Source organism: Littorina saxatilis, linkage group LG8 (assembly GCF_037325665.1).
Source record: "Littorina saxatilis isolate snail1 linkage group LG8, US_GU_Lsax_2.0, whole genome shotgun sequence".
Classification (NCBI taxonomy): Eukaryota; Metazoa; Mollusca; class Gastropoda; order Littorinimorpha; family Littorinidae; genus Littorina; species Littorina saxatilis.
The window spans coordinates 45,118,077-45,135,764 of record NC_090252.1 but is presented as its reverse complement, the minus strand read 5'-3'; the positions used below and the strand labels follow the sequence as shown (position 1 = coordinate 45,135,764).

At 44.3% G+C, this 17,688-nt stretch overlaps 2 protein-coding genes across 2 annotated transcripts in view; both read right to left on the bottom strand.

Annotated features, from left to right (window-relative positions):
- Positions 1-419: 419 nt before the first annotated feature.
- Positions 420-17,688, bottom strand: part of LOC138973678 (uncharacterized) — a 68,156-nt gene continuing 50,887 nt past the window's right edge. The window contains exon 4 of the mRNA XM_070346414.1: positions 420-990. The gene's annotated coding sequence lies outside the window, so the exon portion shown is untranslated. The remainder of the gene's footprint in view (positions 991-17,688) is intronic.
- On the bottom strand, positions 6,698-9,880 carry LOC138974676 (uncharacterized). Its single transcript, XM_070347396.1, has 8 exons — positions 9,774-9,880; positions 8,404-9,542; positions 8,152-8,252; positions 7,701-8,004; positions 7,482-7,633; positions 7,062-7,233; positions 6,799-6,942; positions 6,698-6,706 (listed from the first exon to the last, which is right to left on the bottom strand). Exons 2-8 carry the CDS (start codon positions 8,452-8,454, stop codon positions 6,698-6,700), a joined length of 933 nt encoding a protein of 310 aa, XP_070203497.1. The 5' UTR covers positions 8,455-9,542; positions 9,774-9,880.

The following is a 17,688-nucleotide window of genomic DNA, read 5'->3' as shown; positions in this document are numbered from 1 at the left end:
TTTGCCTTCTTCTACACTATCATTATGAAATGTTATGAAAACAAACAAAAACCAAATGTTAAAATATGTAGATCTATAACTGTCTTGTACACATTAATTATTTGAAAGACTGCAGTGCATGTTTTGCCTTTTATAAACTCAGCTTATTAATAGTTAATAATACATATTACATTTGATGTATGAATCCATGTGATGTATGAATAGTTATGAAGATCAAACACAACTGAGATGAATGTAAGAAATGTTAAGTCCTTTGTACTGGAAACTTGCATTCTCCCAGTAAGGTCATATATTGTACTACGTTGCAAGCCCCTGGAGCAATTTTTTGATAAGTGCTTTTGTGAACAAGAAACAATTAACAAGTGGCTCTATCCCATCTCCCCCCCTTTCCCTGTCGCGATATAACCTTCGTGGTTAAAAACGACGTTAAACACCAAATAAAGAAAGAAACTGAGATGAAAAATGAAAAAGATTTACACACAGCTTTATTATAAATGCACAATTCAACTCTTAGGTCAACAACCCATACTGACTTTTCAAAGTAACCGGTCATAAAAAATGCATAATACTACACAAAGTCAAAACCACTGTGTTATCTTTCAACTCTAGTTGCAAAAAATAACAAAAAACAAAAAAACAAACAAGTGAATCTATAGTTGAAAGAACAAATGCCTATAGCTACAAAGTTAAATCAATTCTACCCCAGAGCTCCATAAAGTGTGCTCAGCACACCCAAATCACCACAAACAATGTACCTACCAGAGTCTTCGAGACCTTGATCCTGAGTCTAATTGGATGCTTTGCTGGTAGCGTATCTGATTTTTTGGCGAATTCGGTCCCAATTACCCTCAGGATCACGACCTCGAAGAATCTGTACTTTTTTCATGGCCTGCAAAGCCTCTGCTTTCCCCACAGGCACTCGCTTACGGATGTGTTCCTTGAAATATACTCTCAGAGCCGGGTTCATTTCCTCAGTCCATACATCTGATCCTGAAACAAAAAGAGCAGAAGCTGATAAAAAGTGAAGAGGAGCATAATTCAACCTAATCAGTGACCTATGGCCAGCGACCTTACTGAAACATGAATTAAATTGTAATTCAACTTTAATTTAAATGTAAAGAGCTCCTCCTTCGCTTAGTTATGAGCAACTATTCGATTGAATGGAGGTTCTTTGGGGGTGGGTAAGAAAGATAGAAAATAAAATAATACACTCAAAACAAAAGTGAACTTCTTCTTTGTCGTTCGCTAAAACAAAAGTGAACGACTTTAACACTCATACATCATTGTTGTAAAGCAAACACTTTATGAGGAAATTTCTCTAGTCTCTGCATTCATTCTTTCCAGTCCTTGGGTGCTGGATTTACTGGCCGCGTGTGTGAATTAAGAGGTGTCTCTTCAAACTGCTATCCTCACTAGCATCACACTCCCTACATGAATACCTTCTCAATTTAATCAAACAACAAGGATGATACAAGCGTATCTCAGCAAAAAATAAAACAAATGCTCAGAAAGGTCACAATGGCAATCAGAAAAACTGGTAAGAACGACAAAATATAAAAGTGTGTAACACCGGCGGAATAGGTGTGTCAGGGTGTGACACAGACGGATTGCCCTGGACAATTAAAACAAAAATAGCACGTTAACGAGGTATTATAAAGCAGTCGTCTATAATATAAAACTCCACAAAAACCTCCAAGGGTACATTTCCCATGCCCACTCTGTACAAAACCAAACAATTTATGATTAAAGCAGACTACGGAAGAACACCCATAAACCTGGAATGAGGTTTATAATTAGTCAGTCACAACTCCCGGGGAAACACTGACTACGTAGAATCAGTCAGAACTTCTTCCTCATGAGGAGCTTCAACTGGAACTGGCAAAACAGGTACAACCTCAACATCAATAAAAATGTCATCACCTGAATCAGAGCTAGAGACCAAGTTCAAATCAACATCACGAGCCTTTGTACCTTCTGCTGGCTTGGGTGGAGCGACAGACTTTTGTTGCGTTTGGCTATTCTCCATGTCCAGAATACCTATTGGTAGAAGATGGTTTCGGTGTAGGGTCCTGAGGGGCCCCTTACCTGACTCGTCCTGGACTGTGTACACAGGAAGCTCGCCTGCCCTTGATTTCACTATGTAAATACTGTCTTCCCAAGTTTGCGGACAAGGACCCTGTCTCCACTGCACAGTTCTGCAGCAATAGCCGAGGCATCATAGCGTCCCCAACTGGCTCTTCAACTCCCGTACATATTGGATAGTAGACCCTTTTTTCTTCTCCCCTATGTCAATGCCGAACGCCACATCTATCGGTAACCTAGGCTGCCGACCAAAAAAGAGAAAGTATGGGCTAAACCCGGTAGACTGACTGACGCAACAGTTGTATGCATGAACTACTGCCGGTAGGCTCTTACGCCAGTCTGTCTTCTGCTCATTTTCCAACCCCCTAAGCATCCCGATCAGGTGCGCTCTACAGGGTTACCGCTTGGATGGTAGGGAGTAGTTCTGCATTTTGTAATACCCGCTACATCACAGAGTTCTTTGATCATCTTAGACTCAAAGTCCCTACCCTGGTCAGACAAAATCCGCTTCGGGAAACCATATGTCATAAAAAACTTCTCCCACAAGGCTTTTGCCACGGTTTTGGCGGTTTGGTCTTTGGTTAAGATGGCCGAAACAAATTTGGTAAAGTGGTCGAGAACCATAAGACCGTTTTGCTTTATACCCTTCACCTCAATTGTGAGATAATCGATTGACAGCAATTCCAGGGGATACGTCGTTACTATGGACTGCATTGGTGCCTTTTGACACCTCGCACCCTTGCGAATGCACCGACTACAAGTTTTTATCTTCTCTTCCAGATGTCTAGCCATAAAAGGCCAGAAGAAACGCCTTCGCAGATGGATGACAGCATCATCAAAATGAGTGTGAAATAAGTCATCATGTACTCCTCTCAAAGCTGTCTTTCTGTGGCTTTTTGGAATCACCAACTGAAATTGTGTCAATCCTTCATGCTCAACTTGCCTTTTTAGAACTCCCCCTCTCAGAACTAAATGCTTCCACTCCCTTGAGAAAACCTTCAACTCTGGGTTCCCTAGCTGAACTGGTGACAACAGTTTTCCCCCTTCTAAACATTGGATAACACTCCTCAGGTTTTCATCACCCAACTCTAATTTCCGCTACTCTCCGTCGGAAACAACATCCTGCACTGAGGCGTCTGATTTTGGCTCCAAAACATCATCAGGAATCAAGGACGGGTCCTTAACAATCTGCTCGACGGCGGGCACACTGTCACCATCATTTGGACCACCAGTACCAAAAAATCCTGTCCGCTGCAAGAGAGAGTACCCGACCCTTTGAGAATTCAATACTGCCTGGACTGAATCACTCGACACAGCAGTGACGTTGTCAAACTTTTCTGCCTTTTCCACTAAAAAAGCGATTTTCTCCATGGTACGTGTGTACGCATCATCATCAGCTATATGCTCATGCGCACGCCTGGATAATGCGTCAGCATCTGTGTGAAGAGAACCCTTTTTGTAACGTAACTCAAAATCGAAGAGTGAGAGAGAAACAAGCCATCTATGGCATGTGGCATCCAATTTGGCATTTTTCAGTACATAACAGAGAGGGTTATTATCGGTCACTACCACAGACTTGGATCCTAACAAAAAATCCCTGAACTTATCGGACATTGCCCATTTTAGAGCTAAGAATTCTCGTTTATGAGCTGGGTAGTGTATGAACATAGCCTCAGGTGCTCCTGTATGAACATAGCCTCAGGTGCTCCTGTATGAACATAGCTTGTGATGCTTGAATGTATGATGCATGGATTGGTAGGAGTGGTGATGCCGTTGCTAAGGGTGTAGTATATCAAGAAAAAACCAAAAAAACAACAGACAAACGAGTGCAGCTGTAACAAATATTCATAAATATTTTTCCACAAGATACTACGATATTGGCTTTTTCCCTTTCTTGCGTAACATAATGCTCTAACTGCCTCTAGTCAAATTTCTCTTGCGTCTTCTTATTTGGGGACGGAATGGGTTAAAATCAGGAATGATTATGGGCCAACGTCGAATCTCATCAGTAATTTCATCTTCTAACAATTTCTAAAAATGAGCGGGTGACGTCTTCTTGCATGATATAGCCTCCCAAATCAAAAATTACATCCCAATATAAAGAAAGGGGGAAACCACAAGAGTCTTTATATATTGTCTTATTATATCATATTATACGTACAATATCCAACGACAACAACAAAAAGAGGGCGCAGATCCAACATATTATTATGCCTTATAAACCCCTTCAGTTATTAATCCATCATATCCATTGTTGTGGTGTTGGTGGTAGTATTGTTAGTGTTGGCGTTGGTGGGCTCAGCTGCAGCGGCGTTGGCGTTGGTGTTAGTGGGCTCCGGCTCAGCTAGGTCCTGATAGCAGCAATCGTCTTCGCTACTACCACTACTGCTGATATACTCATAGTCGTTGTTGTCGTTGTTGGTGTTGGTGTCCGGGGGTGGTGCCATAATAATACTACTAGGCGCAGCAGAACAAGCGGTGACCGCGCCAATACAAGCTAGAGTACGTTTGAGACCTTGAAACGTTTCGGCGTCCATATACGACATCGATATCGCTGACAACCTTTCTTCTCTTTCATCAATATCACCGCGGCTTCCGCCATACGGAAACTGCATGGTGGTGGTGGCGACGACGGCAGATCATCATGGTCTTGCCGTCAGAGATGGTAAACAGAGATGGTAAACTGGGTTTGGGTGGAGAAAAAGTTGTCCAGAAGAAAGCGCACCTTGATACTACCGGCCTTAGAGGTACAGTGCATGCTAATGGTCACCTCCTTCTTGCACATCGCGGTAATCTCGCTGAACACCAGTGTCGGCTGCTGGGATGATTTGGACCAAGGCTGCCGCGCCCGTCCTCTTGGTCGCCCTGTCGGTGGTTTACAAAGCTAACCCTGGGTATCTAGGCTTGCCCGAGGTGCCGCTGTATGGACATACATAGCTGCCAACCCTCCCGAATTTTTCGGGAATCTCCCGATGTTTTAAATCCGTCACGAAATCCCGAAATGTGTGGCATAGCCTCAGGTGCTGCTGTATGAACATAGCCTCAGGTGCTGCTGTAAGAACATAGCCTCAGGTGCTGCTGTATGAACATAGCCTCAGGTGCTGCTGTATGAAGATAGCCTCAGGTGCTGCTGTATGTATGATGCATGGGTTGGTAGGAGTGGTGATGCCGTTGCTAAGGGTGTGGTATATCCCGTTACGTTGGTGGGCTCAGCTGCAGCGTTGGCGTTGGTGTTGGTGGGCTCCGGCTCAGCTAGGTCCTGACAGTAGCAATCGTCTTCGCTACTACCACTACTGCTGATATACTCATAGTCGTCGTCGTCTTTGTTGGTGTTGGTGTCCGGGGGTGGTGCCATAATAATATACTACTAGGCGCAGCAGAAAGAGCGGTGACCACGTCAATACGAGCGAGAGTACGTTTGAGACCTTGAAACGTTTCGGCGTCCATATACGACGTCGATATCGCTGACATACCTTTCTTCTTTTCATCAATATCCCCGCGGCTTCCGCCATACGGAAACTGCATGGTGGTGGTGGTGGCGACGACGGCAGAGTCCTCGTCGTTGCTGTCGTCCTGCTGCTGTTGTTGTTTTTGCATTTCTTCCACTTGTTCTTCTTCCTTTCCATCATTTTCACAATCGAGCTCGATCTCGTCGTTGCTGTCTGCCTCTTCCTGCGGCTGCTGCTGCTGTTGTTGTTGTTTCTTGTCAGCCATAGTGCTGCTGCTGCTCCTGCTGGTGGTGGGGGAAAATTTGACATTTTTCTGGGGTTTTAATTGCTTTCTTGGTGGTCGCCGCCATGCAGCAGCAACACCAGGCTGTTGTTGTTGCTGTTATTGTTGTTGCTCGTATTGATCATCGTGGCTCAGGTCATCATCGTCTTTCTGGATGTAATTGTCCCATACTATGTCAATAATATTTTCGCTTTCGACCTCTTGTTATCGCAGTCGGTGTCACCGTGCGGCCGCTGCTGTTGTTGTTACTACTGGGGCGGGAGCAGCGGGCATCTTTTGGCTCATCTTCTCCGCCGCCGCGCCCCTTTTTTTCCGCTGCCGCAGCAGTTGTTATAACCTGAGCCGCCATACTGTTAAATAAAAAAAAGGTAGTTGCAAGTATTAGAAGTAGTATTTGTAGTAGGAGAAGCATTCAACTCACTAACCCGCTGCCTGGGGTGATGGAGGCGTTGCCTGGGGCGATGCAGGTACTACCCCCCTGGGCTCTGCTGCCTTGGGCTGTGGGTGCACCTCGATGAGGCGAGGTGCAGCAGGTTGCTGGTGTTGCTGGCGGGGACATCCCGGTGCCGGTGCCGGTGCATTGTCTGATTGAATGAGAAGTTTGTTCATGATTGCACAATCAAACAAACAAACATTTGTCAGGGAAGGAGATAACTAATGCACAATAACATTTCATACGAAATGAGGATGCACATACCTGCAAACTCAATGCTGTCGTCTGGCAGCACAGCGTTTGCAACAACTCGCTGCAAGTGTACACCCACAGCAGGTGCAGCAGGGCGAGCAGCAGTTGCAGCAGCGGAAGCGGCAGCGGCAGCTCCAGCGGCAGCTTCAGCGGCAGCTCCAGCAAGAGGCGGTGGCGGTGGCTATAATGACACAGATTTTATTTCAACTAATTGGCAAATAGAATCATGTCCATGGAGAAACAGGTTTTAGCTAATTATAACAAGAAACTAACATTAAGAAATGTGTGGAAAAGCTTACAAAGTGCTCCCGTGCCAGCATGTTGAAGGCCTCTTGCCGGGACCGGCTGGAGGTTGGTGCTGTATAGTGCAGCTCGCTGACACTGTCCGAGTGGGACAACAACGCGTTGACTTTTTGGCGGACCAATTCTGGCTTCTCCATTTGCTGCAACCAAAGAACAATAAATAATAATGACTGAAAAATATCATCATATTCAAAGATCTGTCACATCCATACAACACTAATAACATTATTCTTGTTAAAAACATTTTCATATTACTTACCGCTGTCGTCACCACCTTTCGGGCTTGTGTCAGCTTGCACTGCTGCAGCTTCTGGCTGACCCGCCCCACCTGGTAGGACGACAACCCCTTCTGTCCTGATGTGATGAAGACGGGGTCATCGTCCCCTGTTCCAGCATCAGGGCAGATGACTGGCCGCACAATTGAGATGTATCTGCAGCACATTTACAAAACAGGCCTAGTTAGTTAATTATTGCTTAGCGTAGTTAGTTAATTATTGCTTTTTGTCTATAACAACTTATCAGTTCATTAGACTTTAAACCAATAGACTCGTCATTATTGCTTATAGGGTCCCGTGGACCACAACACAGGTGTGGTTAAAATGTGTTCAACATTTTACTATGTTTACAATTCTTGCTCCCTTGCTTAGTTTACATAATTTAAACTCTCACTCCCACTTACTGCAAAATGCGGTCAGCATCCTCCCTGAAGAGGAACATCTCCAGGGGCCCCTTCTGTTTGGCCAGTTTGTGTTTTTTGACCTGTAAAATGAACAATGCGTATAATGGCACATAGCAATGCAGAAACATCACGGCCATGTTCTTGTCTACACACTGACTTTAACAAATTTACAAGGAATGGACAGAATATAATGAGAATATTGAGCCAAAAAAGACTCACCTTCACTGCGACCTGGTCAGCTTCCAGAGTGGCGACCCGCTGGCGAAACTCCTCCAGGGTGAAGCACCGTAACTCCATGACGCGCGAAAAGTTGAACACGGAGAACAGCATCATCGCGTGATCTCTGGCCTCCGTGCTCCAAACCTGCCTCATGGGATGGTTCACCCAGGGGGAGTTTCTGTATTTGAGGCAGTGGTCGAAGCGAGTCCGCCACAGTGTCGGGTCAGCCTGTGGCTGTGTGTCAGTTCTGATCTGACACACCAGCTCTCTGGCCCGACTCTTCTTTCGCTTCTCGTATTCGCCTCTGAAACACAATGTCAAACAGCGTTGCTAAATGCAAATGGTATTACTCTCCTGAACGGTTAACAGTGTCAAATTTGTGTAAAGTTTGTTCCCTAAACAACCTAACAAAGTAATAGTCCATTGGCAGGGCCAAACAAAATGTACCTACTTCTGTTCGGTGAGGTTGTTGATGAGGGCATTGAGGGACGAAAGGATGCCCATCCTCTCACACAGAGCGATTTCCCTCGTGACGAGGAAGCGAAAGAAGGTCTGCAAAAACACAGCAAGAGAATGTCATCGGATTGCAGTATACATAACACATTATCACAGTGCAATTATTAACACATTACTGTTCTCAGAACCAACCGCTGCTTGTCTGGAAATGGACATTATCAAATTATTTAATTACAAACACACTTACAATGACGGACCGCATTTTGTTCACCACATTTGCAGCAGAGAAACCCTTCATCTGCTGCAACGTCTCCTGTTCGATGGCGGCAACAGGGTTGGGACGACTTGGAGTCTGAAACACAAATCATTCATGGCTTTCATTTTGTTGTAGCAAAACAAGTTAAAACCCAATCACTATAGGAAATGCAGCATGGAATTATAGGATCCTCTGCTATGTTGCAAACAGGCAGAATACATACCACAGTAAACATGCGCTGCACATCCAGCTCCGGGTCCAGGCGAAGCAGCAGGTTCTTCGCCTGTCTGTACGAAGACAGCGTGGACCCGCTGTACCTGCTGCCCAAGTACTGTGAAAACCGGTCCCAGAGGCCACTGACACCTGCACACAACGGAAATAAAATGCATTCTGACACAAGTTCTAGACATCTCCTAATGCAGGTTTATGTGTGAAATCGTCAATCCGAAGAAAACCTTTCATTCAGCAGCAACTAGCACACAGATCTTATACATTTTGTACATACCCATAATGGTTGCCGCTGAAACCGACTCCATCCTACGGACTGTCGAAATGGCCTTCTGGGATCCAGTTTGCGCAAGGGCCTTCCAGTAGTCAAGGCTGTATAGTTTGTGGCTACCGTCCATACCCAAGTGCTGGGGAAGGTTCCGACGGACTTCCCCACACTGTGGGCACTTTCGATACTGTAACAAACAAACACATGTTTAAATATCTAATGTTAAATAGTTATTTAGAAAGTCTTTAATTCTTTACCACATCAACTTTCAGCTTTCAACATGCTCCGTGGTTTGCAAATAATACTCACTTGGGTTTCAGCCACGGGTGCCCCGTTCTTCATGGATGGGTTCCGGTGCCACACACGGGCTTTTCCGGAATCCCACCCATGAATTTTTCTAAGATGGTCAGCCATGCGCCATGTGGCTCTGCCACACAGTTGGCAGGTGTGCTTGGCGCGCGGTTTCCTTGGCTGAGGCCGAGGCTGAGGCTGAGGGTGAGGACGCTCAACATCCTCCTCCTCCGCCTCCACCGGCTCCTCCCCATGGGGATCCAGGGCTTGGAGACCAGCTAGGGCCTCCTGCTCCTCCTCCTCCTCCTCTTCCTCGTCCGCCTGAGGGTCCTCGATGATAAATCTGAATAACAAATTAAATCAAAGTTTACATCACTACCATGTAACTTCCCACCCCCACCCCACCCCCCCCCCCCCCCAACTTAGGGATTGATTAGAAAATATAATAGCGTGTTCACAGGCTTATCAAGACAAGAGTACTTTTAAATTACCTTGCACAAGAGACATTAATTACCAACAAAACAAAACAGAAATAAAAACTAAAATGTAATCTTTCACTTAATTTCAAAGATACCTTTTCCGCTTGGGGTTGAGGAGCCTGTTCAACTGCCACACCTTCTCCGCTTCCGAAAGTTTTCGTTTTCTCTCCTCTACTAGCTTTTGGATAGTCCACTCTTCGTCTGAAAACAATATCACAAACACAATGGGAGAAACTCTTTGCAACACACTAAGGCTCACATGTTCATGTTTACACAAAGATACATAAATAATATCATTTACATTTGGGTACAACTTACCACCACTGTCATCCAAAAGTTCCTCCTCGTCCGCCTGCTCGTCCGACTCCTCCGACTCCTCCTTCTCCTCCAACTCCTCCTCTTCCGCTTCCCCAAAAGCTAAGTTGTGGCTTAGCTTTTGGGGGCTCTTTTGGGGGCTAGCCGGGAACACCTTCCCATAGCAAGGGTCCTGGCAATCTGGTAAACAAACAAAAAACACACATTGTACCTTGTTAGGTAATTTGACCATTGTTGGCTCACGTAAGTGTAGCCTGTGCGATCGTAACTTTGTCTGTCTGTCTGTCTGTCTGTCTGTCTGTCTGTCTGTGCGTGTGTTTGTGCGTGCGTGTGTTTGTGCGTGTGTATGTCTGTGGTAGAAACTTTAACATTTCGTCATTTGAAGACGTCACATTATGGCGTAAGAGGGTTAGACGTCCCGCGAAGGAATTACTCAAAGTCTCGGTCATGTCATGCCATGCCATGCCATGCCAAGAAAAGTAATCCCCACTCTTCATTCGGCTGTCCTTCGTCCTTAGCCGGGCGAGCAGTTCGAGGAGAGCCGCGTCGAGGACCATTGGACTTTGGTTCTGGAATGTTAACAAAAAGGGAAGATGAAAACAGTGCACCTAGCTCATGAAATTCATCATCTGTTTATGCATACACTTCATCAACATGAAATTAATCATGCATACTAACCCGACTTCCTTTCCTGGCCATGGCTTCGACGGCTTTGCGGGCCGTCTTCACCGTCTCCGCCGTAAATTCCCTGCGGATGTCCATGTAAGCCGGAACTGCACACACAATAATCATAACATTGCATGTGGGAACTGACAGTTTGAGTTGAATAACACGGAAAATAGAGTTCATTCATAATATTTGAAAAAAACAAAACATGTAGTGAATATTTAATTGGATTTATCAAATACTTACTTGTAAGCTTCTTGCGGGCAAAACTCTGGTACTGCCCAGAGCTCTTAAAGAGCTGGTTGGATAATCTGGTCGCGGCGTTGTAAAGCGCCCTCCGAGAAATGTCCACGGGCCCAGACGCCGTCAGGCCGCTGTTGGATGGGGCCTCTTTATGAACGTAGGGTGTTGCCATCTTGATGCTGGGTAAATCACAAACAAAACTACTTTTAACTAACATTATTTATTTGGGAGGGGGAGGGGGGAGGGGGAGGGGGAGGGGGAGGGGGTACTCATCACAGCAATTTCAGTGCTACCTAGATGCATCTACTAGTGTTTCACAAATGGCCGAGATATAAGGTGTCAAAGTGTGGTAACAACAAAGTGTTGCCAAGCAAAAACTGCCCTCAATACAGCACTTTCACACCTGCCATGATGAAGCGCCTTGTCACGTCAATGACCTCAGCAAATTTCGTCCAATTTGGGTTACAAACGGCCGAGATATCAGACGTCAAAGTGTGGTAACCATACATGTGACCTTGACCCAAGGTCAAGGTCGTCCAAGGTCATGCAACACAAAGCTGTTAATTCAAGACATAGGAAGTACAATGGTGCTAATTGGCTCTTTCTACCATGAGATATGGTCACTTTTAGTGGTTCACTACCGGCTTATTTTGGTCACATTTCATAAGGGTCAAAGTGACCTTGACCTTGATCATATGTGACCAAATGTGTCTCATGATGAAAGCATAACATGTGCCCCACATAATGTTTAAGTTTGAAACAGTTATCTTCCATAGTTCAGGATCAAGGTCACTTCAAAATATGTATACAATGCAACCTTGAAGAGCTCCTGTACACGTGTACACGTGTACCACGTGTACTCACTTTGGCTTCGCATGTGAGTCAAAAAAGGGATGATCAAGCAATAAATCCTAACTAAAGTTATGTTTTTCAGAAAGCTTAGAACCTTAGATTCTATATTAAAAAAAAAATGTCTCACCTAGAGTCAATTGCAGGGTCACGGCGCGGAAATACACTGAAAGTAAACACAAGGCTGCTTTCCAAGATGGAGTCTAAAAGACTGTAATTCCGCACAGAATAACACCTCAAAAAATTATGAAAATGGTATATTTCAATGTGAAACAGGTCTTCTAAAATTGTTTTGTTCTTAGCGTTATACATTTTTACTTTTAGTTTTAGGGTTAGGGCTAACCCTAACCCTAACCCTGGAAAGGTAATTGGGGTTAGACTCGTAAACCATCCGTCACTAATAATTTTTATATATTTAATTTTCAGAGCTTGTTTTTAATCCGAATATAACATATTTATATGTTTTTGGAATCAGCAAATGATGGAAAATAAGATAAACGTAAATTTGGATCGTTTTATATAGTTTTTTAGTTTTTTTTTAATTTTCAGATTTTTAATGACCAAAGTCATTAATTAATTATAAAGCCACCAAGCTGAAATGCAATACCGAAGTCCGGGCTTTGTCGAAGATTACTTGAACAAAATTTCAACCAATTTGGTTGAAAAATAAGGGCGTGACAGTGCAGTCCTCAACTTTCACAAAAAGCCGGATATGACGTCATCAAAGACATTTATCAAAAAAATGAAAAAACAATTTCGGGGATTTCATACCCAGAAACTCTCATGTCAAATTTCATAAAGATCGGTCCAATAGTTTAGTCTGAATCGCTCTATACAACATGACACTGTACGTCTACACCAATAGAACATCACAGGGCCCCAAAAAGCAATGGCCAGGGTTAGGATTTTTCAAAAGGGAGATAACTTCGTCAAAATGTCGGAACAATGATTCTACACCAATAGAACATCACAGGGCCCCTAAAAGCAATGGCCAGGGCCAGGGTTAGACCTGTGCTTTTGGGGGCCCTAAAATATTCTATTGGTGTAGATTGGCATATACCAATAGAACATCACAGGGCCCCAAAAAGCAATGGCCCAGGGTTAGGATTTTTCAAAAGGGAGGTAATTAAGTCAAAATGTCGGAACAGTTATCTGTCCCTGTTTTGACCTCAAAAAAGGTAAATCCCAGGGTTTGGCCAAAAACGACCTTTGCTTTTAGGGACCCTCTAACCCCCGAGGCAAAGTAACGCCTATAGATCGTCACTAGAACATTATTTACACATAGAATGACGGCACCAGAACATTGTTGGAGCAAGTCGGATCTGAAACTGAAATGTTCTATTCCCGTCGTTATGACCATGCGTCAATAGAAGATGCCTTGGCCCTAACCCTAACCCAACCCTAACCTTTACCCTAACTCGGTGTAGTGGTTGTGTGGCAAGTCAGTGTCCCTTCGAGCTGACCTACAGCATTTATACACACACTAACCCGGTGGGCGGCTCCGTCTTACAACCCCCCCCCCCCCCCCCCCCCCCCCCCGGCGGGTGAAGGGGAGTCCCATATTGGTTGGGACAAGAAAGAATATACCCGATGCTGAACTCGTAAGAGGTGACTAACGGATTCTGAAGGCAAGATTATCAATTTTATGTGGGCGCCCATTCATATGGGCATACACGGAAACGAGGTTGCTGACAAGGCAGTATAGGATGCTCTAGATTTGGCGGTTCCTCGTCTTCCTGAGCAGTCTGTTCCTTTTACTGACTTACGTCGGAAGACCCTTTGTTACAGCTTAAAACACCGCCCTGATATGGCCCTTCGTGGTCGGCTGGGCGTTAAGCAAACAAACAAACAGCTTAAAACTCTGGCAAGACCGTTGGTCTACTGTTATTCATATATTCAATGACGTCATCAATCATTCTAATACCAGCACGGTTGGCCTAGTGGTAAGGCGTCCGCCCCGTGATCGGGAGGTCGTGGGTTCGAACCCCGGCCGGGTCATACCTCAGACTTTAAAATTGGCAATCTAGTGACTTCTCCGCCTGGGGTCTGGCATTATGGGGTTAGTGCTAGGACTGGTTGGTCCGGTGTCAGAATAATGTGACTGGGTGAGACATGAAGCCTGTGCTGCGACTTCTGTCTTGTGTGTGGCGCACGTTATATGTCAAAGCAGCACCGCCCTGATATGGCCCTTCGTGGTCGGCTGGGCGTTAAGCAAACAAACAAACAAACAAAAAATCATTCTAATAACAGTGCTGGAATTTCTTTTTTTTAAAAACCCAACTTGATCTTCACTTATTAAGTAATTGATGACTTGATTTAATCTGTTTGCTAGGCATTTCGCTAATAGTTTATAGTCGGTGTTTGTTACAGATATAGGACGCCAGTTATTTAGGTGTTCTCGTTTCAACCCCTTTCCTTTGTGTATCAGTGTGATTGCTGCTCGCTTCTGGGATACAGATAGTTCCCCTTTTAAAACTACCTAAGTTATTTGACATATAGGGTTTTGCTTTGACTTTCTTGTTGCCTTCGGGTGACGTTACGGATTTTATGTATTAGAATTTTTTTAATAATAAAAACAATGTGAAATGATTAACTTGTGGCGTCCTGATTTGGCCTATTATGGTCCGCTGGACCCAAAAAGCAACAGCTAACTAACTAACTAACTAACTGACCAAAGAAATGCATTTACTTCATCAGTAATTGTCAATAATCAAGCTTGAGAGCATTGTAGGCACTTGGCATTGGAACAGTTCTAAAAATATTACCCTACTGAATCACATACTTAAGACTTGAGGCAAATCCTAGGAATAAGCCCCACCCTCTTCCTCTCGGGCCAATTATAAAAAAAATGATACAAGGGTTAAATAGCCAGGGTAGGTTAGTCTGAATTTTTTTTTAAACCTTAATAATTCCAAAACTCAAACTTTCGCTAGAGCGGGAAAAAAGTGCTTAAGGTGGCAGTACAGATGGCCGGTGCATTATTACTGAAACCACAACTTTATTTTAGGGGGGCTCAGCACAAGTATGGGTTGTTAGTTATGACAGACGTTTAATTTAAGCATGCTGAACATAGCCCTGGTGCCCATAATAAATGTAAACATTCTAGCTCTTACCAGCTGCTTGCAAATGGTCTGGTCAGCAAGCTCCCGCTCCAACCTCCTCAGCTCATCCTTTGATTCCAGAGGAAAGACAAAGCCAGCGGGAAGCTCTGGCCTGCTGCTGGACTCCCCCCGTCCCTCGGTGCTCCCATTCTCCAGCCTCTTCACCTGGGCCCGGAGGCTGTGTATCTCTCCCCTCTGCTGGTTGAGGGCAGCTTTAATCTGCTCCTGGTTCTTCAGGAGCGCCTCGAAGAAAGGCTTGTAACCTGATGACAGAAAGACGGGCTGTCATTTGTAACATTTATTTCAGGCCACTCGAAAGAGGATTAAGAAACAAAAAGTATAAAGACTGACGCAGGAAATGTTCTTCTTTACATTCAGGGGATGTTTATAGGGTAAGAATATCTCTCAATTTTATGGACAGTACTTTTCTTAAAACTTTTTGTTTCTAAAAATGCATCACCTAATGATAACAGATAAGCATGGAAATTCACACACAAGCTTTCGAGAAAAATTCAAAATATCGGTATAAAAAGTACAAGATAACATAATACTCACCAATTGCCTCCACCGAAAGTATTCGAGGGCTCGCAAAATCATCTGCGGGCCTCTGATCCTCAAGTTCCTCTTCCCTTGGAGGAGGGGGAGATGAATTAACTGCAACATGGCCGGAACACAAAGGTGTAAAATGACTAAGATCGTTTTTTCAAGGCAATCAGCCGGAGCCTGCTATTTACACTGGACCTGGTTCGTCCTTTAAACTCTGGGAACTTGTCTATCAATTCATTTAGTTCATGTTGCCTTATATTGCTCCTGTTCCCCACTGCTTCTTGAATGATGGCATCCTCCTCTCTGGTCCACACTGTAAAGAAGAGGACATGATGGTAAGACTAAAATTCATTTCTAACAGTAACACAAAATTCAAATAATAAATATCATCTCAACAAGTCTGCCCAAGCTCATCTCTGTTGACAATTTTTTTGAAGCAACATTAAGTCAATCTGTCAAGCCTGAATCTAAAACCTAAAAGTCAATCTTAAACTTAACTCATGGTCTCCCAGGTACAGATATATCCGTACCCACTGAAATGGCTTTATCTGACCAGATATATCCGCTCAGTCGGTTAGCTTGAGTAGCTTCCTGTAACGTCCATCTAATGCCTGCATTCCAGCGTGTTGATACACAGTTACTACTGTTCTGAGTGACCTGCTGCAGCACAGCTGGTCTCGGCTAAAAAAAAAAACCAGTTGGTCAACATAGGTGGGGTAGAAAGTGTTAAAGATCAATACTGAAAACATATGGTTAGTCAACAGCTAAACTGGTTTAAAGGCTGAAAACCGACAGGTAAAAATGCACTTGTCTCTGTGAAGCATGGTCCAGTTTTCTTTTCTTTTGGCCCAGTGTTTAGAGCATCTATCTGTATTTTTGATTTCAGAAAATTATGAAGAAGAACAATTGTCATGAGATATTTAGTATTATAATACCTCGGGGTTTCTTAATCAGTGGTTGCTCCTCTCCTTCTGACTCCTTTTCTATAGGCAGATCAACTGCAAAGAAAGGGGGTTAAAGTGAAAACCTTCTATGAGAATTCAATAAGAGCACACTGCTGTGCAGAGCTCACTCTTTAGCTGGGCTGGCCTGGCAGCGTGAGATTGCCTGGCAGTAGGCCCGCTATAAATAAAACACTTGCTCCACTGCTGTCTGCTAGTGCTGGCTGCTACAGCCAGAAAGTAGGGTAGTGTGTATTTTGACTAAGCACACACAACTGACACGATCAAATAGACTCGGGCAACCCATGGCATAATAGGGGATACATTCAGCTTTAAAATGATACCAAGCATGACAAGGTCGAGAGTACATGCAAAGAGTGTGTGGTGTATCAAAGAGACAGAATACAAACAGACACATTCCTGTCCCAGCACAATCTCTTCCAATCTCCACTCCATTCACACCCCAATTACTCAAGCTGTCCATTTCCCACAAGCAATGTTAGTAATGCAGTGTGAAGTACAGCATGCCAGCATGCAGAATCACTCACCACCAGTCTTGTTACCAGGTCCTATTCGCCGGCAGGAAGGGGTTAATTACTCCACTGTGGGGGGGGGGCCGTGCGCCAGGCAAGATAGCAGCTGCGCGCCAGGCAAGATAGCAGCTAACGGTACTCCTGTTGCTTGTGTAAACACTTAGAGAGAGAGGGTTCTCACATTCACTGTTTGTGTCAAAAGAACTCTGGTTATTCTATTAGTCAGTCACTGAGTCAGTTGCTGACAGTGAATTCTTTAAAACTGTATCACAGAAGCAGGCTGAGATCTTTTTCAGTACATAGTATTCAGACTTGTTTCACAAAAAAAGACACTTCTCAAAGAAGGAAATAAAACACCTTTCTGTTGTCTTTGAAGGAACATACACACTTCTACAAAATCACTGGATCCATCAACTTTATTTCACTTATCAAAAGTCTTCTTTTCCACATCCTTACTTCTCTGTGGTCTCCTTAAGACCCAGCGTGTTTGCCGTGCGCTGCGACCTGTACAGGTTTGGGCTGGTGACCTGATGATTGAGGGGTTTACTTAGTTGCGACTTTGTAGCGCCAACACATCTTTTTGGCCCAGTCTTTATCTAAGACAGGAGGTTGAAGAAGGCTTACCCGTTTCAATCAATCGGCTGGTCAAGTCTGGGTATATGTCTTGAGCATATTGCATCGGACCTCTGGCTAAAGGAGCAAGCGGCGGTAGGAGGGGGCGGCGGTAGTCAGGACAAACACTTTGTCAAGTTGTTACCTAATCCGTTTCCGCTTGGAAAGAGTTGACGAACATTATGGCAAGTTGTTACCTGACCC

Bases quoted from the DNA above. Each gene is read 5' to 3' on its own strand.
- LOC138974676 (XM_070347396.1), bottom strand. From the start codon at position 8,454: ATGAAGGGTTTCTCTGCTGCAAATGTGGTGAACAAAATGCGGTCCGTC. The intron at 7,634-7,700 runs GTGAGTCTTTTT...TGTTAAAGTCAG, and splicing joins CTGACCAGGTCGCAGTGAAG to TGTGTAGACAAGAACATGGC. The intron at 7,234-7,481 runs GTAAGTGGGAGT...AATGTGCTGCAG, and splicing joins GATGCTGACCGCATTTTGCA to ATACATCTCAATTGTGCGGC.